This window comes from Melanotaenia boesemani, chromosome 9 (genome assembly GCF_017639745.1).
Source record: "Melanotaenia boesemani isolate fMelBoe1 chromosome 9, fMelBoe1.pri, whole genome shotgun sequence".
Taxonomy (NCBI): Eukaryota; Metazoa; Chordata; class Actinopteri; order Atheriniformes; family Melanotaeniidae; genus Melanotaenia; species Melanotaenia boesemani.
Genome location: NC_055690.1, coordinates 31,168,669 through 31,194,680, shown reverse-complemented (window position 1 = coordinate 31,194,680; position 26,012 = coordinate 31,168,669). Strand labels below are relative to the sequence as shown.

Here is a 26,012-nt window from a genome sequence, read left to right as displayed (position 1 = left end):
GTGTGTAGTTACACTTGTACAGGAAACAGAAAGCACAGGAAGCCGCCCAACATATCAAATATCTTTATTAAGCATGGTTTTCTCTGTGCTCCAGTCTGAGGTCACAGGGAGAGCAAAACAAAAAGGATTTAAAAATACACTCGTTTGCAGATTTACATCAACATCCTGCTGGAACAGTGAACCGTTTCAAAAGAAAAGAAATCATTACAACGTTTGAGATTATGGGCCACGGTATCTCAGAAGCAATGCCATTCACTCTGGTGTTAAAGCAAAGAGCAAAGGAAATCATTCACGGAGAACACAGAAGAATCCACCACTTTCTTCCTGGGACTCAGTTAATCTAAAGATGAACTGATGAACACTGATGCTTGGGGCTGAACAGATTAGACAGATGCAGAGACTTTACATCTTCATCATTAATTTATTCAAACACTATAAAAATAACTAGTAGCTGTAAATAGGCAGATTCTTGTAGCACCCCTCTGTCTGCAGCCTGTTTGCACAGAGCTGGGACATCAACCAGTTCAGCTCTTCCGATTTTAGCCGAAGCTGAAGGCAGTCCAACCCCAAGAACCAAACTGTGTGACATATAAATATGATGAATGAAGCTCCTGTTACCTCATTAACAATCACTCTGGGAAAAAAATGACCCCACTTGGTTTTTTTATGTGCTTCTTAAAAACAGGATTTAACATGTTCTACTTTATTACACAGAAATCAAGACAACTAGACTGACACAGAAAAGTAAACAAACATTTTACACTGATAAATACTTTACTACAAATATAAATACACACCATGGAATACACACATGATGGAAAAAAACTGGAATGTGACTACATCTGAAAAATCAGGAATTCCAACAGTTTAATGCTGCTTCTGCCCACTTCCCATAAGGCAAGCGTTAGTCTAATGGTGTGTGAGTTCAGGAGATATTTACAGGAACGCTAAATTAATCTAGAGTCTCACGTCCATCTCCCAACTTAGAAAAATGTTTAGAATTCAGCAAAGATGATTTGTGCAATTCAGTGCAGTGCTGAGTGTTGTGAGACATTCTTGATGCAGCAGTGCATGTAAGGACGGAACAAACAACCGAGGACAGAATTACGGGGGGGAAAAGAAGGAAATGAGACGTTCAGTGAGAAGATGAGTGCAGACTGGTGAGCGTGGATGAAGAGTCAGCACTGGTGAATCACTGAAAGGCTTTGTGTGTGTCCTCTTATTAAGGCAGCCCTGATCTGACCAGAGATTTTACTGCATTAACAGTTACCACCATGATTAACAGTACCTCTGCAGCAACTGGGGGCCTTTCAGCCAGCAGGAAAACCAGTTTCACCCACTAAAACTCATTATATTTACCTTTTTTGTTCTCGAGAACCATCCCTACCTGGGACTGGGTGGTGCTGTACTATTCTTTTAACTCCTCTCCAATTGTGTAAAGTGTTAAGATTTCAACCCACAAAATCTAAGGTGATCACATTTTCAACACCACAGGATGCTGCTGTCTCTGATTGTTACTACGGCAATGCAATCTCCCAAGTCCCACCTGGGATCATGAGATGGTAAGCACAGTCGAGCAAATATTGAACAACTGCATCAAATCTCAGCGGCTGCAACACCGAGCGTGTGAAGAGATTTCCTTCATCCATCCAGGAGGAGCCCAGAGATGGACAACCTACTAATGGGAAACCTCCTGAGAGTGAGTTAAGGCCAGCTAGTGAAAGACAAAAAAAGAAGAGAGAGGGTCATCCGAAGCCTCAACTATACATATGAAGCAGGGATATGTACAGGCTGTGAGGGTTCTGCTTTCCTTCAGTGAGTAATCTGCACAGAAAACAAAACATTCCACAAAACAGGAGGAGGGCGTTTTTACAGGGAGGAAGGTCAGCATCATGAAACCCAAGTGTACAGAGGATGGGCGAGGAGGAGAAATCAATACCACTCCTCCCACAGGAGGAACCACAACACACACTCACACACATATTGTGCTTAGGGTTCTGTTTGAAATCAGAGCAACAGGTCTAAATCAGTCCAACACACTTTATAAGATTGACAACTGGTTAAATTTGTTATGACAAGCAGAGGAGGCGTGGAAGGCTGCACACGCACACACACACATGCACACAGAGGCCTGGAGCAGCTGACGATCCCAGGCGTGATGTACTGTACAGAGAGGGGGTTTCCATGACACTGGTAGAGTGTGGATGGGCTTTAGTGAGAGGGGTACCATGTAGTGGGCTGGGCCAATCAGCGTGGGGAGAAGCCTGTTGCTAAGCTACAGCCAACCACCTGTGTCATATCCCAGATCTGTGGAGACAAACATCACCACTGTTAGGACTCCTGAACTTCAATCAGGTCAGACTGCAGACAAAAAGGAGGAAGAGAATTATTATAACCATGGTAACTATGGAAAATACACACTAGGATCATCGGGAATTCTGTTGACCTACTCCACATAGTCCACTTTATTAGGTCCACCTGTTCAAAAATAACTAATCAGCCAACCATGTAGTTGGCTGGACCACTACATGGTTGGTTCCAAATTCAGATGCACCAGCAACTCAATACATGTAGTCATGTAGACATGGTCAAGTTGACTTGTTGAAGGTCAAACAGCATCAGAATGAGGAAGAAAGAGGATTTAAGTGACTTTAAACATGGCATGGTTGTTGGTCTGAGTATTTCAGAAACTGCTGATCAACTGGGATTTTCACACACAACCATCTCTAGGGTTTTACAGAGAATGGTCTGAAGAAGAGAAAATATCCAGTGAGCAGCAGTTGTCTGGACCAACATGTCTTGTTGATGTCAGAGGAGAATGGGCAGACTGGTTGGAGATGATAGAAAGGCAACAGGAAGTCAAATAAGCACTGGGTCCAACCAAGGTCTGCAGAACAGCATCTCTGAACACACAACACATCCAGCCTTGAAGCAGATGGGCTACAGCAGCAGAAGACCACACCAGGTGCCTCCTGCCAGCTAAGAACAGGAAATTCAGGCTACAATTCACACAGACTCACCAACACTGAATAGGAGGTGGAAACCGTTGCTGGTCTGGTGAGTCTCCATTTCAGCTCCACATTCAGATGGTAGGCTCAGAATTTGGTGGAAATATGAAAACATGGATCTTGGATCCATGATTTAGGATGCTGCTGGTGTAATGGTGTGAGGGATACTTTCTTGGCCCACTTTGGGCCCCTTAAATGCAGGATAATGCACCATGTCACAAAGTTCAAATCATCTCCAACTGCTTTTTAGAACATGACAATGAGCTCGCTGGCCTCCAACGGCCTCCACAGTCACCAGATCTCAGTCCAGTTAGAGCAGCTTTGGGATGTGGTGGAACGGGAGATTCTCATCATGGATGCAGCCGACAAACCTGCAGCAACTGTGTGATGCTGTCATATCAATATGGAGCAAAACCTCTGAGGAATGTTTCCAACACCTTGTTGAATCTATGACACCAAGAATTATGGTGTTTCTGAAGGTAAAATTACCAACCTGGTACTAGAAGGTGGACCTGAAAAAGTGGCCATGAGTGTATTTGATTAGAGAAATGATCCTCATGTTTATTACATCATTGCACTGTGGACTCCATCACCTGTTTCAAGTTTACAACCATCTATGTAAAGTTGTAGTTATTGTTCTTGGTGTAAATGGCTTCACATGATCTGAATTTTTCCAAATTAAAAGCCCACCTCCTCAATTATTTCTGACTGTAAGAAATGTTAGCATGAGGTAGATGTCGGCTTTGTTTGACCACATGCAGAAATCACTGACTGCTGCTGACCTTCACAATGCGGTCGCTTCCACAAGTCACCATCAGGCCTCTGGATGGGTCCATGTCCATGTGGGCGATGTTGTGTTTCCCCTCGTGGAACGTAGCCAGTGGTGTTCGACTGCACAAACACACACAGACAATGACAACGTTTCATCAGAGCTGCCCTCACTGTAAACAGGAGCATCACATGACCTTATATTTACTCACTCCTCTTCTTTGATGGTGTCAAAGCAGGCATCACATACTCGCACCGGGAACTCAAAGCCCATGATGGGGAAGGTGGAGCGTTTGGAGCTGCATTTCCCACACACAGCCTGCCCACACTTCCTGCAGTGGTGCTGCAGACACAAACATGTGTGTGTGCATTATTGCAGGAGTCGCCACATCCACAAAGGACTCTGCTCAGGCTCTCATACCTGTCTGAGACCCAACGTCTTAGTGTCCCACATCTGCTTGATATTCCAGAAGAAAGGCTGCTCACACTTCTGACAGGAGTCGCAGTCTAACCACTGAGGTGCCTGTGTACACACACACACACACAGAGCTAACACCAAACGTGCAGAAACAGTACACAAGTGAAGTAAACTGGTTTGAGGTGCTCACCTCCTCTCTCTGAGTGTCCATGTTCCACACTGCAATGCCACCATCAGCTGAGCACGACACCAACTGTCGCGTTAACTGGAGGTAACGAAGGGCCTGGACACGCTCGCTGGGGGGAGGGGGGGGAGACAAAGTTTCACCTGGTCACACATACGTTCATCAACACACAGCTCAGAGTCACCTTCATTCTTTAGTAATAAGCCTTCAGAGAAATCTTACTAGTAACAATCACATCTGCTCAGGCACATTTAAAAAAACATTCAGCTCAGCTCCCTCCACCAGATCTATCTGCAACCCAGTGGTTAAGAATATGGACCCAGTTCAGGAAATATTTTGGTTTGTATGATTTCTCCCTTCTAAGCCTTATTGTATCACACCATCATTTCATACCATCTCTTTAGGACGCTGGTTTTCTGTAATGGCACAAGAAGGGACACAATAAGTTTCAAACAGCTTTATTCCAAACATTAAGCAAAAACTTTCTTCTAAAGTTAGATTTTTCAGATACTTGCAAGCACGACCCTATAAGCACTCCTTTAAACCAGGCTGAGCTACTTTTCCACACTCAACAACTGTTCAAACAGTCCTTTATTTAAAGGTCCAGTGGGTAAGATTTACCCACATCTAGAGGTAAAGATGCAACTGAAGTGTTTACAAGTAACTACTTCAACTACTTCTTCTACAGTCCTTTTTAGGTGTTACCCAAACGATGCTCTAGCACCAATCAAAGTTGATACTGCAGTTTCAAAGCTTTGTATCCAGAGTTGTTTGTCCGTTCAGAGACACCATAGCAAAAAAGGTGGCCGCTGCCATGTATGTGATTAAACAGCAAGAAGATATAAATGTCTCATTCTAAGAGTATAAAAACATAATAGTTATTTTAGTGTAGTGATTACATAATGATTTTATAATAATATATTCAATTTTTTTTGGTTATTGACCTTTTGATTTTGTTACACACTGCACCTTTAAATCCATCCCTGAAAAGACTTACTGTTTTTCATTCCACTACGGCCATTTGTCAAACCTAAGGTCTGCTCCAGTGGTCAGTATCAGAGCAGCATGGGAAGTTGATCTAGATATGTCCCTAACACAAGAAACCTGGAGTTTAATATTGAAACACACCAATTTGACCTCTTGTTGTGTCTGTCACTGCTTAATCCAGTTTACTTTTTAATTAGGGCAGTGGTAGCCTTGTGGTTACAGAGGTGGGCTTGGGTCTGAAGAACCTGGGTTCAAGTTCAAGATAAAACCACTGTGGGCCCCTGAGCAAGGCCCTCAACCCCTAACTGCTCCCCAGGCGCTGGAATCTGGCAGCCCACTGCTCCTAGCAACTAGGATGGGTTAAATGCAGAGAAAGAATTTCCCAGCTGGGATTAATAAAGTAGAATAAATGTTAAAAAAATTAAATTAAATGGTACACAGAATTCAAAATCTAAGCCATCAAACATTTCTCAAAATATTAGTCCGTATTGTCACAAATGTAAAACTGCTGAAGCCAAACTCATGCATATTTGTCACGTCGTAGCTTTATCTCTAAAATTAAAAGTTAGACTGCAGCTGAACCCTCTGACCGCTCTGTTTGGTGTTACTGAGGACATAAAAATGTTTCACCATGTCCTTTGCTTCCCGCTTGGCCAGACGTGGCATTAACGGGAGGTCCCGCCTACTGTCAAACAATGATTAACAGACATTATGTCCTGTGTAAAACTAATACGGTATTCACTCCAGCATATGAGCATGAAGTTCCAGAAAATATGAGGCCCTTTCTTAAATACATTCCAGAAGATGTGAGGGCCAGGTTACTCAGGCAGCAAAAGACATTTTAGGTTTTTTATATTCTATAATGTGAGAAATCTTCCAGATGTAGTCTGTTTCTGTCATCATGTAATAAGCATTTAAAACATGAAGGATTTCTCCTGATTCTCCCTGCAGCATTCCTCCATCACATGAAGTCTGCCCTGTGATGCATTAGTAAAATAGATAAGAGGAAGAATATGAATACCAGCAATGATTTAGGGCCTGTCAGAGTCTAGGAGAAAGAGTAACAACGGTCTGTAAATCCCGAGATCAGGATATCAGCATCGGAGCGCTGGCTATGCTGATAACTGGGAGGAGGTGACATATGTGTGAAGACTCAGCATGTGCCCGGGGACAGATAATACCAGCACCACTGAGAGCTGCATGCAGCTTCCTGATCATGATAAAAGCTAATTGAACACAGGAACTTACTGATGTCCCTGTAAGAGCAGCGTCCGTCCCTTGCGTCCCCCGATGTCCCACATGATGACGCTGTGATCGGAGGCTCCCGAAAAGAGCAGCCTCTGGACGGGGTCCCACCACAGGGCTCCTATACTGCCTGAACATAAGACACACTACATTTGTTATATCATTAAACTTCAGGAACAATGCTGCAGTGTGACCCGCTGGCGCCACCCAGTGTCTGCTGGGAGAACTGCAGGCAGCTCCAACCCCCAGTTTTCAGAACCATCAGTTTAAAACACAACCTGCAGATTTAACATGCCATTTTTTCAATAATAATTCAAAACGGACAGTGACATCAAGTTATTTATTTGGCCCACATTAGATCCTATATTCAAACTGGGATTTATATATGTAGAGAGAGAGAGAGAGAGACAGACATTAATATTGTAAACTCAAGCTCTTGAAATATCTGAAAAATGCATTTAATTGCATTTCACTTCAAAACAGTATTAAAAGAAATATAAAATATCCCTGGCCCAAAATGAACAGATTTAAAGTTAAAGTGTCATTTTAAGTACTTTTTATTTCCAAAAGTCTCAAACAACACCAAAAAAAGTTGCTGGATTAGTCACTAGTCGCTTCTTTGAAATAAAGTCCCTATATGGCGCCAAAGTAGTTAAATTAGCAACACTGATTTAGCCAAGCTCTACTGTGTGCATCAATTTAATCAGTGTACCGGAAACTGTGCACTGACAAACGTTCCGTGTTGTTTGGAAAGCAAACTGCGATTAAATGCTTTAACTTTTTTAACGCACTGATTTTATTTGTAATAGATTAATTGTAATTAAAGTGTTAAAGTCTTTCCCCTAACACACACACACACAACTTTTAATTAGTGTATGGACAGAGTTAATGAAATTCATTCAAGCAATGGAAAAGAGGATGCTACTTTCTTGTGTTTGATATATGACTTATAGCTTGTTACCTGCTAGTTTCACCTTAAACAGAAACAAACAAAATAAAATAAATAAAAAAAAGATATAGTAATAATTATTAATAACTTATTTATCAAAACCAAACCAGTTTGACAACAGAGCAGGGCAATGATTAAAAATGACATAAAGCTCTGCAGCACCATCCATTTCTGTAGCTGTTATATTATTTACATTTTTAATTAACTGACTCTACGTCCCTCTCACGCTGTACAAATAAACTAGATTCCTTCCAGTTTAATGCCTGAAACATGTTTTTTATATTTTTTAAGCAAGCCATACAGACTACAAACAGCATTCACAGTCATATGATGAGCAAGAGCCTGCAGCAGCAGCTGGTGTCACCGCAACTGCTTTCACATGTTCCACTTTATTAATGAGCCTCAGTGTTTTAGTAATTATAACGCATAAGCGTGACACACTCAGCATCCTCAGTGAGATTCATTCTTTTTAAATCGCTGACACCGTGACAAGTCATTCAGTCTGTGGTTTTTACAGCTTTTAGAAGAACCACACAGAGAACAGGAAGGATCTGCTACGTCGTCAGACAATAGAGAAAAGTCACTATATCGCCATGAAGCCATGAAAACAGAAACGTGATTGTTACAGATCACTTCTGAGGGTCGCCAGGTAGACCATCTTGTTTAGTTTGGATTAATCATAACTTCTGTGAAATGTCTGGTGGTTGAGTTCAGCACAACACCCATAAATATGAATTACCACCTGTCTAATTAACATGTATTATCTTAAACATCAAAGCACATCTGCAGATCAAAGGGAGAAGGGAGGCAGGAAGTTGGTCTCTGTTTTTTCTAACAGTATAAAGACAGAGAAGAAGCCAACATGTGTGTCACATCTGGATCAAATCTGGTTTCATGTGTGAAAGACAGTTTTTTCAAAGTAAAGCAGCCTGCTGATCCTTGTGTCGTTGCTTTATATTGAACCCTGAAAACAAATCTGCCTTTTTATCTGGAGAGGTCAGATGTCGTCTTCCACCATTTTCACCCAAAACTGAGTGAAATGGCTCCACAACAGATCTGAGAGCAGGACAGAATTCAAGATAGGAGACAGATGACGTGTCCATGAAAACTACAAACAGGATCGGTGATGAGGAGCTGCCCTGGAGGAGTTCAGTCCAGCATGCGTCATAAATGAGCTGCACTTTGTGCCGAGGACGCCAAGCCAACTTTCTTTATAATTCACCCCATAAAGAGTAGGTACTGACTAAAGTGCTGAACAGTAAGAATTGGGGCTAGGCAATGTATCGAAAATTTACCTTCATTGCAATATTAGCCTTCACGATAGACATATTGCAACATCTGCCTAAACTGTGATAAATAATCATCCCTATTTGCATATATTTTATCTATAACATTTAAAGCCCATTTATGCTCAACGCAGAAGATGGATACACAGATGGACAGTTTTGCCCGTCTTCTTGCTCTGTTTTCAGTGAGCTTATCTATTAATCGCTTAACGCATAAGACGAAGCAGTACCACTGAAAATTGTAGGGGCAGTGCTGAGCAGAATAGCTGACATGTGACCAGGGAAAGAAAGAAACCAGAGAAGAAGAGAATCAGCAAGGGTAAAAAAGAAAAAGAAGAATGAAGACGAGCACAATTGTAGACATTGTGCAAACTTTTAAAGAAAGACTAGTGCTAGTGTTTAGGGTGTGTTGGGCGGCTGGAAACGGTGTCTGAAACTGACGTCGGCTAGCAGGAGTGAACTCTGAACTTTGCTCTGACTATTAGTGGAAGAACTGACTTAACCATGACAATGCAAAAGACACATGGAAGTACGAGAACGGCAACGTATGACATTTTAAATGTAAAGGGAGCATAAATGGGCCTTTTAATCTACAATGCCACCTACAGGCAACTAGAAGAAACTGCAGATGATTAGAGCTGATGTTTCGTGTGTGGCGGTGCGCTTTTATTATGAGTCTTAAATACCTCGTATCTGCCGACAAGGACAGAGCTGTGGATATCTGGACTGCTGACGTTAGACCACCGTTACTGATGAGAGCATCTTATCGGGCGCTGTCAAAGTTATTCTGTTTTTTATCTTAGCCATCGGTCTAAAACTGCTTCATCTGACAGAACTGCTTCAATTCACACTGGAATATAAAACAAATCTCCTTATAATTTATTAAAAGTTGGTAAAGAAACATCAAACTTTTGCAAAGGCTGTCAATTTCTATTTTATCTTGTCTTTAGGCTGAAGGAAACCATAGTACGTGATCTGTTTTTGTTTCTGACCAAATTATTTTTATTAAGAAGAAAAGTTAAAATCCAGCGTTGGCTAAAACCCGCTAGTAGCGTTATTATAGCACAAGCTATACAGTTCAGCATATGTCTGTGCATGAGAGTTTTGCCAGTGGAGCTCCATATGAGAAAACATCAGTAGCAGATTTTTTCATTTTATTTATCGCAGGTCATATCGTCGACAGCGTATATGAGGATATACGCTGTTGCATAACACATATCGCCTGTTTTCCTGATACTGTGGAGCCCTAGCAAGAATACATAAAAACATTTAAGATGTAAAATAAATTTAAGAATTTAAACAACATAAAACAATGTAAAATAAGACCAAAAACTAAATTAATAAAAAAAAATATACAAAAATAATATTAAAATAATAATAAAATCAACTCTCAAGCTGGGTGAAAGACCAATGGGAAGAAGTGGGTTGTAAGTAGAGATTTAAAAAATGGACAGTGTAGAGGCATGGTCTAACATGCAGTTGCAATGAGTTTCATAACCGGGGAGCTCCCATAGCAAAAGCTCTGTCCACTCTGAGATTAAGTCGCGTCCTTGGAACATCCAAGAGCAGCTGGTCAGCTGACCTGAGCAACCGGGAAGGAACGTGGACATGCAACAGCTCAGAGAGGTAGGACAGGGTGAGACCATTCGATGTCTTCAAGACAAAAGAATTTTAAAATCAACATTAAAAATAACAGACACAGTTAGATCTTAGGGTCCACAGCAGAGACGCTGGTACACCACCTCCACAGAACCCCTTGAGAAATATGGTCATATGCCAGCGGTGTCACAAATTGGTCCTCGAGGGATGTAGTCCTGCAGGTTTTGGCTGTTTCCTACTGCAGCACACCTGAATCAGTTTAATGAATCAACTCCTTTGACCCACTCAGCAGCTCTGTGTGGGTAAAGACCTGGTCCATGGTTCTAAGAACCAAATGAAACGAACTGACGGACGAACTGATGGATGGACGAATTTGGCTCTGCTGGGTTTTTCTTCTAACTTAAAGTGAACATGTGTGTATGTGTGTGTGTGTGTTTACCTTCGTGTCCCTTCAGTGTAGTGATGGTGGAGTACGTCTGCTTTTCCAGCTTCAGCAGAGTGATCTGTCCGGAGAAATCCCCAACGAAGGCGTGCTGCGTCTCATGATCGTATCTGAAGCAGGAGTCAGGGCTTGAACACGCTGCTGATGTTGCTGCTGGCTCTGAACTGATCAGTCAGTGAAGGATACTGCAGGCAGGAGGCCCACGCTGTGAAGTAGTGTCTCCCCAACATGCTGCCGCTCTGGGTGCACATCCAGCTCACACTCTTGTCATGGCCGGTACTCACCACCCACTCACTCTCCAAGGAGAACACCATATCTGACACACGATTCTGGTGGGCTGCAAGAAAACACACCCCCACACACACAAGAGTCAAACAGGAATGTGACACTGATCACAACACAAACAAGATCACATCTTCTCTGTCAGGGGTGAGCTCCATCTGTCTATCTGAGGTCCAGACCCATCGGGACACTTCCACTGCCACCAGCCGAAGAGCTACACCACCATGGGTCTATGATTATACCCACAGCGGGGACTGGGTCATATTTAAAACAAATTGTGATGTTTCAAATCTTTCTTCAACAGCAGTAGCTATGTTTACATGGAGAAATATTTCATCCATCCGATAGAAATCAGTCAGATAAGATATTCCAGCTGACATATTTACATGGACACGGGATAAAATGATCCGATCTGTTGTGTGTTTATATGATGGAAAGATTCAATACGATCCTAACGTTTGGCATACTCAATGCGACTGGAGCAGCAGCAACCATCTCCTTTAGAATATGAACAAAATGAAGGAGATGGTTATTGACTTTAGGAGGAGGAAACCTGCACACCAGTGGGTGATGAGGTTGTGGGCAGCTAAAAATACTTGGGTGTGCACTTGGACAGCAGACTGGGCTGGAGGATCAACACAGATGCTGCGTACAGGAGGGGATGAGCAGACGACTTCCTGAGGAAGCTCAGATGCTTTAATATAATTTAATGAAATATTCCTTCCGTTTACAATAACTCATCTATGTGAGGGATCATCAACTCTGCACTGAATCAATAATCTAATCCATAATCAGAAGTTTATATAGACTGCTATTAGTGTTAGTGTTTATTTCTTTTTATGTTGACATTTTTCTCATACACCTGTTCTTTATGTTCATCTGAATGCTGCTGTAAAGGGAATCTATGTCTGTCTGTCTGTCTGTCTATCCACCCATCCAGAAGATGATGAAAAAGGGTTTTTTATTATTATTATGAACCTTTTGACCGTTGAGATGTTCAATAACCCTCATCTCTTTCAGTTTCTAACAAAAATGTTCTATTTGCCACCATTTTTCAAGTCTTCCCTTAAACTTATTACATCATCTATCTGCTTTTTCAACTTATCAAGCATCCAATCAGAATAAAAAAGCATCATGTAAACACCCCGGCTTATCTGACCGGCCTTGATTAGAAAGAATTTTCACCCCGATCGAGAGGGGTGGTTTAAATGATCGGATCAGCAGAAAAAGATCCTCATTCTGATGGTTTCTGTGGTGGATGATGTTTTGGTGTATGTTTCAACCATGAGGTGGTTAGGTGACATTATTCAGACAGTTTTAATAAAGCTAAATATTATAAAATAACAACTTCCACCTTGACTCAGGCAGCAGTAACAAATACTATAGTGCGTATCTATTCTAATCGCCATGTGACGTTCAGGGACCATGATGCTTCTCTCCTTAGCTGCAGCGACACTGTCACCTTCTTTACGAAACATCTTTTCACATTCCCCACATGCTTAAATAAGAACCTCTTGCTCGAACTGGGTAAAATATCTAGCTTTCTGTCAGCGGTTGCCACGGTGAATCCAGGTATAGGGGCTATATTGATGATGGCTTTTTGTTGTAGTTCCCAGCTCTGGGTAGATACTCAGAGTTGATTTGACCAATTCACAGCAGCTAATTGAGCCAGAGTTTATTTTTAGACTCAGATTTACCTGAACCTCCTGTCCCTGAACAGGCCCAGCAACTAAATATAACAACAACACAACAACAGTCCAACAGACTCTCCAACTCTCCACAGATCTGAACATCTGAGGATCTAACACTAATTTTAATCCTCATATACATCCTATATGGTCATTTCAGTCACAGTAAACACAAATATGTTGATAAGCTCAAACAAACAACATCATGTTTTTCTACCTTTTCATATTAATATTTTTTATTTACTGCAAGATTTTTCAAATTAAAAACAATTTTTCCAGCTTCACAGTTAGACTTAAATGCCTCACTGATTGTTGCTGTATAACTAAAAACATTGATGTAAAGCAGGCGGGATCTAATGACTGAGCTGCATGTCAAACTGACATATATATAGTAAATAAATTTATTATGCTCCCTGGTCATATGAGATGGAGTCATCCTTCAGTGACAAATCAAAGAGAAAATTTCCTACATTATTATTGTCTTGTAGTCAGACACTGTGATCTTCTTCATCCTTCTTCTAACAGAAGTCTCCAACCTGCTGCTGTTTCTGGTGTCTAACACCATAACTTCAGTCTTCTTTCTAATAACAATTAATCTAAACTCCAGAAAGAAAACTCCTTCTCAGATCCTCTCGTCGATCTGTCGACGAAACATGTGAAAGCTAGCAAACATTCACTAGATGACAACATCAAACCAACACTGAAAAAAATGTAAATTTTAACCTTTATCTTCGAGATGTGCAAACTTCCTGAGCTGACTGAAAATTAGTTGTGGCTGACGCTGTTTTATTTGTTACAAGTGGTAGAAATCAGCAGCAGGGCAGTGTTTTGGGGTAACAGGCTGCCTGAACATCACCGAGCAGAGCTGCAGAAATCAGGTGTGAGAGTAAAAAGTGTCTGCAGGGCTGTAAACATCTGGGTCAAAGTACAGATCTATATAACGTCTGATAGGCTAATGACAAGGCAACAGGAAAATGAAAGAATTTAAAGGACTTTGTCCACTTCTAAACAAACATTTTAAGATTAGAGACAGAAACCAAACCAGCAATGAATGACGGCTCATTATTCTGTTTATTTATCACCTGCTTCTTTATGCATCTGTCTCACCTGGATACGTTTTGATGTGGTTCATCTTGTTGAAATCTTCAGAGATGAGAAACTCCTACAAGTTAAGCAAATGAAAACACACACCCAAACACACATGAACTAGTTTCAAATTATCTATGCTCCCAAATAGGAAAAGAACAAATACTGACATTTAAATAAGCTATTTTTTTTCACCCAAACCAGTCTGAACTCACTCACCACAACAGCTCCATTGTCTTGGCCAATGAAGATGCGTCTGCTGTTGTGGTGGTACGACATGCAAGAGCAGGGTGCTGAAGGAGGAAGCAGATACGGGTAATGAGCAGGGATGTAGTAGCAGAGGTACCTCTTACCTTCTTAAAACACTTAAAGATGTCTGACTTACAGGAGACTGTGTGGTAGATGCTCGGCCAGTACTGCCCGCTGTCTCTCTTCAGCCACACCCGGATGGTCCTGAAGGAAAAGAGAACATCTGGAGAAAGGGCTCTCCAATGTATGCAGACCCTCAAGATTCAGTCTGTACTTTATCACAGTTTTGTTTTGTTTTTTTTATTAAAGTGATCTTTTAAACCATCACAGACAAAACTGCAGTGTCTACAAATGGTGGAGGTTTAAAAAAAAACAAACAGCAGCAGCTGTTTCTTCCAGGAACCTGCAACTCTGCTCCTCACAACTTCTGCTTTTCTGCATCAAGCACCCCTGCTGTGTTACATTTACTTCGTTGTGGTGGTGTTTCCTCACACTTGTGGCTTAGTGACAGCTCTTCACACACCCATAATCCATTGGATGTGTGACACTTCCACAGCTGAGATTATTCAGCTCCATCCACACTGAGGGCAAGTGATGATGTCAGACTGATGCCTTTCTCATACAGCCGCCATGTGACGTTTAAGGACCACCTCAGCAAAGACTGTAGTGCCTATCTATTATAACCATCATGTGAGATTCAGGGACCACCTCAATAAATATTGTAGCACCTACCGATTATAACCACCACGTGACATTCAGGAACCACCACAGTATTTCTATTACAGCCGCCATGTGACGTTCAGGGACCATCTCAACATGTATTGTTGTGGTGTACAGTATTTCTATTACAGCCGCCGTATGACGTTCAGGAACCACCTCAACATGTATTGTTTGGGTATGCGGTATTTCTGTTACAGACGCCGTGTGACGTTCAGGGACCACCGCATCAAGTGCTGTTGTAGAGAGGTGTTACTGTAAACAGGGACTGGATTAAGGGTATTTGAATGTTTTCAGTAAATAAAAATAACAAAACTACTTACAAAACAAAATTAAGACTTTAAGAACAAGGAAAAACATTTTCTTGATGAGTTCTTGGAGCTTTCACATATTGCGATGAGCACTTGGAGCTGTTAGCTTACAAGCTTCACCTCTGTTAAGCACAATCCGTGTAAATAATCGGTACCGAATGGAGACATTTTCCAGTTGGTCCCTCTATTTGCTAGCAGATAATATAAGGAAGTGAACACATTCTCTGTTAATTTCTAACCGTACGTACCCCGTTGTTTCCCTGTTTCTAAGCGAAGGAACAAAACTTGTAATTGTAAATATAAACATGTTGGCTCCTTCCTTTTTTTTTAGCCAGTGCAACCAGAATATGATTATAACGACCAATAAAATAGACCGAGGCCGCTAGCCTGCTGCGGTTAGGCTACCGTTAGCCGCTGAGCACTCTCACCTGTCCTCGCTGACCGTGATCACTCCGTCTTCTTTCGGGATTAAAACGGCCGCATTGACGGAGTCTGAATGGCCCTCAATCTTGTTGAGAAGAACCGGTCTGGCGGTCTGGGGCCTCGAATGAATCTCAGCAGCCATGTTTTCAGTCAACCAGCCAGAATGTTTTCCTTCGGATGGATTTCCTCACTCGGTGAAGGAGGATCAGCTGACACCAGAGCCCTGTCAGGATTACCGTAATGACCACAACAACGCGCACAGAAAAAATCAGATTACACAGATAGCCATGGAGCAGAAATCTGTCCTGAATCTGATTTTAGTTTCTTAAAAAGCAAAACTGCAAACAAGATATTTTCTTAACACTTCCAGATTACGATTTCTCTGTGGTTCGGTATAGTACAGTTCATTCAGACCTTTGCTTTAAACTCAGCAACAGGTCCATGGCATTGGACTAAACCTGCCCAGTTAGGCCTAGTTCAGCTTCTTTTGACCTCCTCTGGCCCCCATGTGTATGATCTGTGAACTTAAGGTATATTCCTCAAATATGAACAGTTTGTTGACTGAGCTTTCCTCTAGTAATGGAAGGTCTGCTTCTTTAACATTATGTTACTTTATTCACTATTTTCTTCACCTTTTCCTGGCCCACTTGTAATTTAAATTGGGCGTTCTGATGAAATGTGCTACCATGTCCCCAAAAGGCTGAATTTGTAGTTATATCCATCAGTCTGTGCTATGCCATTAGAAAAGAATACTGCACGTATTTTTGTACAATTTGTACACTTTCATAATCCTTAATCCACATAGATATGGTCTCATGAAATTACATTACAGGTATTCAAAGAAATACTGTGAACAAATTGATGAAGGTAGGATGCCTTGACAATGTAAATTACCTCTGCAAAGTATGCTACGCTATGCATTCGTGCAGGTGGGGTGTCTTTAAAGTGTAAAGAAATTAATGTCTCTATTTATGCATTATATAATAATGAAAAACTCTGAATATATAAAATGATTTATTACATACAATTTCCATTTAAATACTCAAAATTTTCAATCAACAATCTAAAATACTGAAACATCTAATGGTCTATCTTTATTTATTTCATGGTATTTTCTGGGTTTGCAAAAGGGTCCTTGGCCTAATGTTTTTGGGAGGCCCTGAAAAGAAAATGTTTAGAAACCCCTGGTCTAAACAATCTCAATAGATATTATATTGATCTCAAGTGATCAATTTATGGCCGTGTCCTCAACCTAACATAGAAATTACATTTTCATGTGCTTTTGCAGAAAGCATTGGTGGGACTAGTGAGCGAAGCTTTATTGAAGCTTTGACACGTGACTCAGAAAATAGTTCATTATTCAAGGCTTCATTGAGGCAGTGCTTGAGTAGGACATCTAGTGGTCAATAAAATTAACTGCAATCGAGACGTCTTTTTTCCTTTAATCAACTCTCAGCAGTTTTGATGTGCTAGCGTTCTTAGACATGTCTGATTGTACACTCATATAGACTTCACTTATATTTTGTGTTATGAAACATTCATCTGGTGCTGTAGAAATACAGACTGACATTATTTCACATGTGACTGTTGAAAACTCATAAACTCAACATGGATTTTGGCAAAGTGTGTTTTGGAGCTCACTGGTAGAGGTTCATTGATGTGTTGGGAAAGAGGACATGTTTGGAAAACAGAAGAGGGGGTATATCACTGGTTATGAGTTTTTATTTATTATGTTTCTTAGCAGTTTTTTTTTCTAAACAGCCTACTTTGTGAAAACAAAACCTGCCACATGAACACCACCAAATAGGAATATCCTCCCAGTAATTTGTTTATTACTTAAAGTAAAAAAAAAAGAAAAAAATTGTTTATTCCTGCTAAATGATTCAGACTCAACTTTCAGTTGTCATTAAGTCATGTGGCCAAACCGATTTTTAGCACAGTGGCTGATACATTTGCCTCATGACCCAGGACGCATGCTCAGAGCCTCGGGTGTCAGATCATAGACATATCTTGTGTGTACCATCAGGACATCTTGATGGGCAGGATGAAATGTTAGACCACCAACTCCCTGTCTTTCTTTCTTAGCCTGTACCTGTACATTTGCAGTGTTCTGAGCTTCTGCGCCGTTTTTTCTTTCACATAATGGTATGAGCCTAGTCTTTCCTCACGTGATTGGCTGCATGGTGTGCCAATCAAAGCCCCATCCCTTTTAAAGGTTTATCTTCACAAAAGGATTCAGCCAGTCTCTTCATTACAAAAGAGTTGGCTCTCTGAGCCAGCATGTTTGTGAACAACAGATCACTCTTTCCTAATAATTCAGAACTGGTTCTGGCTCTGTCCGTATACTGTTTCAGGTTTAACACAGACATGTGACCTGTCCAGAGCTTGAACTCTTTGGTCACCTGACCCCCAGCAGGTATAAGGTTTGGAAGAAAAAAAAAAAAAAAAAAAAAGTTTTATCATAATTACAAAAATACATGAAAAAAAAAAAAATCATCATGAGGCACAAACCACAGATGTTATAAATATGTGTATTTTATTCCCAAATGTGAAGCAAATACAACAGAAGATTTCCTCTGAGGGGAAATAATATGCAAAGTTTAAAAAGTTGACATGTACACTTCCATAACTTAAGAGAGAAATGAACGCAGGCTGGAGTTACATGACTACAGATGGAGGAAGAACTGTGATGTGATAAATATAAAGGATTATCCTACCCCCGAGTTGGAAATATACACAATCTGACATTCAAAGTCTTTTAAAAATGTAATAAAGTCAAAAAAGTTTACAAAAAAAAATTAAAAAGAGCAGGAAAATTTAGTCTGCAAAACATTTCACACAGCATGTTATGTATTACAGAAAATGAGTAACATAAAAAGCTGCATTTAAAACAAACAACATTATATGTCCACATTGTACATAAGTCTACAGCCAGGTGTGTGTGTTGGTATGTGCCGGTGTGTAACCATGTTCATGTGCAGGTTGAGCTCAGGGCTTGTTGATCTGACCCATGAAGAGAACGGTACCTGCAGACAGAGACGGGGAGAACTCATCATGCTGCAGGTAAAACCTTCAACACTGATCACGTGATGTGTGTGAAACATGGTTTACCTGTCTGGATGTGTCTGATGAGGAAGAGGAAAGGTCTGTCCACAGTAATCCACGGTGGAGAGGACCGCGCCAGCAGAATAGCAGCTGAACACAGATGTAACACGGTGAAAACACGTCATGAACGTCTGTTAGAGCCAAAACTAGGAGGAGATACTCACTGGTGGCAGCTGCTGCTTTTGTCCCATCTTCATTCACAATGATTTTCGCTTTCTGGAGTGCCTTGGATACGTACACGGGTTCAGCACCTGAGGAAACAATGCCACGACATGGCGACATATAAAAACAATCATCATTTCTTTAATGAGTCATTACACCACAAGATGGCCCCAGAGTTTCTCTTATAGGTTTTCACACTGAGACGCGTCAGACATCGTACTGACTGTCAGCAGTAAACACCCAACAACCCTGGCCATGCCTAAATGAACCACAGTAATATTCCCATCATCCTGGAGTCTGAGTCATAGTTAGATTTACGGTTTTCACTCACAGAGGTGTCTGAAGTCGGCTTTGCCTTGACTGAACATGTCCGATATTCCCAGCTTTGAGAGTGGAGCTTCCAGATCTATTTCTGCTTCTGCAGTAAACCTACAAACACAAATGTGGACACAGTCATCCCTTGTTTCAGTCAGAGCAGCTCCTCCATACCATATGTGTGTGTGTGTGTGTGTGTGTGTGTGTGTGTGTGTGTGTGTGTGTGTGTGTGTGTGTTGGTCTTACTTGGGGATGAGCAGGCGGATTTTCCTCATGTTCATCAGCTTGGTCCAGTTCTGCACTGTGGCTGTACTGATGTGAGGGATGACTTGGGACAAAGATGTGTCCTCATCAAAGGGCACGACGATCAGCATGCTGATGTTGTTGCCATGATATGGCAGCTCGATCACCCGGTAATTGAGGCCCTGTGGTGTGCTGGCCATGCCTAAGAGAACAGGATGGGCTCTGGGTTAGCTTGGAAGGATAAAATGGATGCCGGTCAAGTGTCAAACTGAGACCCAGTGAGAAACAATTCAACCTTTTTGGGCCAAAATTAGAGAAGAAGGAGAAAGAGATGGAAGTTAATCAGGCTGGGAGGAAGTTAGAATCCTAAAGGAACAGCCAATCTATCAAACTCCTCTGGGACAACGAAGAGAACTCAAAATCCACCGTTAACCAAGAATTTAGTGATGGGCAAATGACACAGAGGCTTCAGAGCTTGTTCACTTTCTCTTTCTAAAATACTGGAGTAAAACATTAAAAGAAAAAACTAAATGTTTGTGTTCATTCAGACACAATAAACAGTCACAAAGCTGCAGCAGGAAGGCTGTCTGGTCTTGTTTATTTGAACTTTTAGTCCAGTTTTTAAAACAGTCTCATTCCAGACAGTCTCCTTCAATGGAGATTTGTTTCTTGGTTAAGTCTGGAATGTTTTTAAGAGTGTGGGTGAGTGTGTCTGTTTATCAGGTTATTTTACTTGTTTTAACAGAGAATTTAGTCATACTTCTTTCGAAGTGTCTCAGTATTCTAGCAACAGGCAATTCTTTTTATTTTAAAGTAAAATGATGATGTAATCATTCATTGGTATAAATTACTAGACTAAAATGACCATACAGTCTATACTGAACTTTTACTGCTGATATGGGAAACGGTCAGTGCTTTAGTTGCACTCTTCAGAGGTTGCTATGGCTTCAGTTGACCACCAGATGTCACTGTTCTTAGACTGAAGCCTTGAAGCTTTGAATCTTTTTTGGCCTCAGCGCTTCATGACCTACCAGAATACTATCACATCTTTACCAAAACACATTTTAATAAAAAGTGAAGCTGAAGCACAGCAGGAGCAGACATTTAAATGCCTCACAGGGAATCATCTTCTGTAAATAATCCTCAAGGGTTTTATAATTTTGTAAACTTAATTTTAAAAATTGTCTTTATGGTTTAGTAGGTTTCCTTTTTCCATTTCACGAGCCACAGACAAGAGTTCATGTTGATGTCACTGTTCCTGCATGCTATTCATTTTGACAACCAAGTAATGATACTTTTTTGCTTCAATAAACACATTTTAAACTTAAATTGTAGGTTAACCTGCTTTGCTTGGAAATCTGAAACAGTTTAATATACGATTCTAATAAAAAGATAGAAAATAGGGCATAGGTTAAATTTCTGTATTTGTCTGTTCCTGTGGAAATGACATATTTTAAAGTAGCATAATGTAACTTTGACCTTCAAAATCAGCATTTGTGACTCGTTTTGATGGCACAGTAACATTTAGCTCTCGTTTTCCGGCAGCGACCAGTTATGGCTCAAATTAGCTTGTCACGTGCTAGCAACTGGATACAAACACATGGGCTGTTTTGAACGCGCCACATGGCTGATTTAGCAAAGAAATGCAAGAAGATATTATCTGAGAAAGAAAAAAAGAGAAGGAGAAAGAGACAGAGCAAGAGATAAGACAAGAGCTAACATTGTACTGACTTAACTTGAAAGAGCTCATGGAAGAGACAGGATGAAGATGGATGATGAATTAGCCGTTGTTAGGTGGCGTCTTAGTAAAAAAAATTTGCCCAAGTTCAGAAGGCTTTTTTAATTCCTCCTGACAGGCTTGTCTTTTTAATTTTTTTTCATTTAAAAAGAAACTAAAAGTGCCCTGTTTTAGCTTTTCAGACTGTGACAGATATATGATGCAAGAATAATTTCTCTAAAACGAGTGGCTTTGACCTGTTGCAAGACTACAGCTTCTGGTATTTTTTTTTTACCCCACTGCTGCCTGCATACCAATGTTGACAGGACTTCCTGCTGAACTCAGAATTAGTCTCAGTGAATCAAACACTGAAACCAGCCTGAACATGGCTGCAGCATCAAGACACACCATCCTTTAATCACATGATGGTTTCCTCAGCTAATACAGATCAGTGTGAAGGTATTTCTCCAAGTTTGAACAAGTGTTGTCTGCTCAAAGATGTATACGTGTGTATTCAGGTGTGTTTCTGTTAAGGTCAGGAGTTCCTCTGCCTTTTTTTATGGTCATCAAATTAACTTTCAGAACTATCAAGTCACAAAGTAAAGTATGTTTAAACTAGAAGCACTCAGAGCACGCAGGCCTCCACCAAGCCACTGTATTTATTGATTTATTTATTTTGGCCAATGTTTGTGAACATTATTTTTGAGTTAGAACCATGTGTTCCTTATTCCATTTGAGATTTCTGAACATTTCATCAAGATTCTTACCGTTTGGAGTTATGTTGCTAAAAGACAGAAAGACCACCTTGATGGAGGTAATAACACATATAAGTCCATTAAAAATTCTCTTCAGGACCCTTTTTTGTTAGTTTGTGGACAACCCAACAAAATTCAACACAGTTCTGAGATGACGTGAATCTGAGCGTCACAACCAAACATGAACAGCAGGACTGTGTCCGTAGCCTAGCTAAATATAGATGACTGACGAGCATATCATCTCATTTCACACCAGACTAAATAATATCCCTGGGATGTGGCATGTCTAAGCCTGCATTTCCTGTCTCACCACAAGCTGCTCTGTGAATCAGGCACTGGCCGAGACTGGATCATAAAAACTAAAATAAAGAATGAAATCATTAAGTTGATAATATCTAGCAGACCTGAGCTGAACAGCAGCTTCTGATAAACTAATTTAACTTCGCCCAGGATTCATTTAATACTGATTAACGGCGACAACTTGACGCAGTCTGTAACAAACCTGTATTACTGTTTAAATATAACTCCAGAGAGTTAACTACAGCTAAGAATCACGATGCATTTAAATCAGAAGGTATGAAAGCACATCTCTGAATTCAGAACAAAAATGAAGGAACGGCAAGTCTCACGCAGCAGAACGTACCTATATTGAAGATGGACAGCTGGGACATCATGGGGACTTTATAAACAGTGCCATCAGCCCCATTGAAGGGCCTCTGCTTGGTGTTCTCGGGCTGGAAACACGACTTCCACAAGCCTTTGAAGTAGATGGCATTAACAGCGACCAGACGGGTCAGAGCTGAATCCAGCATGTCTGCTCTGATCAGGCTGGGAATGTGACCTGGTTGAAAGAGCACATCAGCAAGTTTTATGTTCACTTCACAACAAACAAGGAGAATCACACGATCAGTTGAGCAGAACCATCCTGTCAAACCTTCGATTTAAAAAAGAAAGTCCACCTGGGCTTGTCCTCAGCATGCTCCGTACCTTTAGTCTTATTGTTGACCCAGTTGTTGATCTCATCAGCTGCTGTGTAGGGGCTGCTGAAGTCCAGGCTCCTGCTCTCACACTGGAAGTTGCCTTTGTTGGCAGCCACAAAGCTCCTCTCCATGGGGAACCCTGTCTGGCTGAACATGGCATTGGCGATCATCACCACGTCCTGGTTGGACCTGGAAGTCAAGGCCTTGTGCAGCTTCTTCAACATCTTGTACAGCCCTGTGCAGACCAGTGTTAACTTAATTTCTCAGGGTTTAAAAATCAAACATTTGCTGCCAAACACTGTCTTACCATTTCTCTTGTAGCGCAGAGAGTTGAGGATTTGCTTCCGTGTTTCTCCATGGGCTCCAGGAAGGAGCATGCCGAGGATGGAAGCCACTCCGTGGGGGGAAAGCACCACATTTTCTAGGGGCTTGGTTTGAACAACTTGTTGAAACACCTGTATGCCGAGATCAGAGCCCCGTTCTCCGTAGGATGCAACGGGTGACAGCACACACTCACAGCCATACAGGGTCACCAGTGCAAGAAGGCAAAATAAGGAAGTCTGCTTCATTTTTATCCCCGCAGCACCTGGGAAGGGAAAACAGCGGGATATGAGAGCCAGGGCTTTCTCATCAGCTGACCAGCTCTCCAAATTATAAATCAATAATTAACCACAGCAGGCATTCCTTCAGGTCGCCTCTAAGATTGTTGGATACCTTTCATATGACTCATCGTGGTTATCACCTTCTCTTGTCCTTCAAACAATAAAACCATTCGTTCAGCCCTGCTGGGCCAGCCTGAAAACTACAACCAAAACATGGAGCTCTTCTCTTCTTTTGTTTTTAATTAAAAATTAAATTAAATGTTTAGGACCAGCTTAGAAAAGTGATTCTGGCCCGCTCCTGGATGCTTGTTGCTGGATGTGGTCAGCCATGCTTTGTTAACATCTGGCTTTTGGAGGGGGGAAACAAAACAGAAAAAAAAAACAGAAAAAAAACTTTCTCCACAAAGGAATGCTAAATACAGTTTAAAATAAAACGTTTTTAGTTAACAGAGCCTGGTGTGAGCAGGCCCTCTTTCATTAAAATAACAATCAGCGTCAACAGCAGGGAGGAAGAAGAGGCAGCTTTCTCTGAACAGCTGTAAATTCAATTCTCAAAAATGCACTACTTTACTGAGGTTGGGTCAGATTTAAAACCTTACAACAAAAACACATTTAAAGTGTCTAAAAACTATCTGGAGGACATGATGCAGGTCCGTTAAAGTCAGCGACAAAAACGGCAATAATTAAGTTATGAGAGACTTTTAAAATGCAGTGAAAACCAGGTGTTTATCCCCCGTTTTACTCCTCAGGAGAGTTAAACTGTTCCGTTACCTTTCACGAGGTGTTCCGACTTGTCCTGCACGCGCAGCTGTCAACTTACGGTTCGCTAAAGTCCAAACGAGAAGCGAAGTTCGGGTCTGAGAGTCTGAGAACAAAGAAAAAAACGTTTTTATTCCAGAGGCAGTGAACGTTACTAACGCCTGTTCCGCTGCTTCTCTCGGGGATTTATGGGGCTGAACCCCGCCTTCAAACCGAACACCAGGTCCGTGGGCTCTGCTACTGTCAAACGAACACCGAGCAACACCACTTCCGGTAGTTGTTCTAAATAAAAGACAAGATAATTCCCTGCACCGGAAACACTTTAACATAATAAGCTGTTTAATCGTGCTCACATTTCTCAGACAGTTGAGATGAATTCAATGGTGACGTTAAAGCTGTCACCTCTAGTAGCGCGCGGCTCTGAATGACTGACTCTTTTTTTTTTTTTGACAGGACCTGTTGACTGAAACAGGAAGTGTTTGAAACTGAAGCACTAAGTCATCCGTGTTTGTGTTTTTACTGAAAATCAATCTGAAAACAGTTTAAACCGGAAAATAAGTCTTGTTATAAAACCGAATTATCATGTTTTTTAAACCAAAATAAATCTTCAATTAAGACTAAACATTTTGAAACAAAGATCCTTGCTGCCTAACAGCACTGGGCCAGATTGCTAATGTGATGATGCTCGAAAATGTTTTCTGTTGGTAAAAGCTCTGGACTGCAGGCAGACCAGTTAGCACCTGGCTCTTCACCTGTGAGGCCATGCTGTTGTGATGGATGCTGTGTGTGGTTTAGCATTGTCTTGCTGAAATCTGTAAGAGATGCATTTGTGAATGTGAAGTAAACTGATTTCTGGAAGTGTTCTCAAGTCCATGCAGTAATTTCCATAACAAAGTCATCTGTTTTTAACGCAGCATACAGCCTTATTTATAAGAGACTCTACCTCTCTGAGATGCTCCTTTTGTACCAGTCATGTTACTGACCTGTTGATCATTAACCAGATTAGCTTCAATATGTCTCCTCCTCCTGTTCTAGGCTTTTGTTGTCCCATTTCAACTTTATGAGCATTGTTACTGCCATTGGATTCAAGGTAGTAACATTATATTTTCATGAAATAGTAAAACATCATAATTTAAACTTTGTGTTAATTTTTTATGCTATGTTGGGAATAAAACACTGGGAATCTTTTTGTTCAGTTTTTGTTGTTGTTGTTGTTTGTTTTGTTTTTTATATTTTACAAAGCATCCCAAATGTTTTTAGATGCCAAGATGTTCCCCTCAATGAAGGCCGGTTTGTGGTATGTAAACACAAATGTTTTGTGGTCTGAATCCCAGTTGTTATTTATAACTTACAGAGCAACAAAGGGAATAATTAGATTGAGTCTAATGCTGCAACATGGAATCACCAACCGTGATGCTGGTTTCAGGGGAGGATTTTGGTCTACATTCTGTCCAGGGTGCACCCTTCCACCTGCCACTCACCTGATAGCAGCTGGGAAAACCTGGTTTACAGCCTCCGTGAGTACAAGTAATTCTCAGTTTTTGGTCGTCATGCTCATGTTGCATGGCCAGCATTTTGGTCTTAATATCAAATAAGACAATTGCTGAACACAAGCAGATGTGAGTCTGTTTATATCACACATCCTGAACACGATAAGTCACAATTTCAACTCAAATTCAACTTGTCAGCTGAAATATTTGGTGTCTTTTTGGTTCCTGTTCCTGCTGCTATG

The 26,012-nt window shown here is 41.1% G+C and overlaps 2 protein-coding genes across 2 annotated transcripts; both read right to left on the bottom strand.

The window, feature by feature from the left end:
• Positions 1-48: 48 nt before the first annotated feature.
• Positions 49-15,856, bottom strand: wdfy1 (WD repeat and FYVE domain containing 1). Its single transcript, XM_041994398.1, has 12 exons — positions 15,648-15,856; positions 14,328-14,395; positions 14,162-14,235; positions 13,964-14,018; positions 11,073-11,223; positions 10,884-10,996; positions 6,614-6,740; positions 4,385-4,490; positions 4,198-4,299; positions 3,989-4,119; positions 3,791-3,899; positions 49-2,307 (listed from the first exon to the last, which is right to left on the bottom strand). The coding sequence occupies exons 1-12, from the start codon at positions 15,782-15,784 to the stop codon at positions 2,248-2,250; spliced, it is 1,233 nt and encodes a 410-aa protein (XP_041850332.1). The 5' UTR covers positions 15,785-15,856; the 3' UTR covers positions 49-2,247.
• A 2,303-nt stretch (positions 15,857-18,159) lies between these two features.
• serpine2 (serpin peptidase inhibitor, clade E (nexin, plasminogen activator inhibitor type 1), member 2) lies at positions 18,160-24,529 on the bottom strand. Its single transcript, XM_041994142.1, has 9 exons — positions 24,293-24,529; positions 23,227-23,505; positions 22,927-23,154; positions 22,583-22,780; positions 19,471-19,669; positions 19,241-19,338; positions 18,912-18,998; positions 18,754-18,837; positions 18,160-18,668 (listed from the first exon to the last, which is right to left on the bottom strand). The coding sequence occupies exons 2-9, from the start codon at positions 23,486-23,488 to the stop codon at positions 18,631-18,633; spliced, it is 1,194 nt and encodes a 397-aa protein (XP_041850076.1). The 5' UTR covers positions 23,489-23,505; positions 24,293-24,529; the 3' UTR covers positions 18,160-18,630.
• Between the last annotated feature and the right edge of the window lie 1,483 nt (positions 24,530-26,012).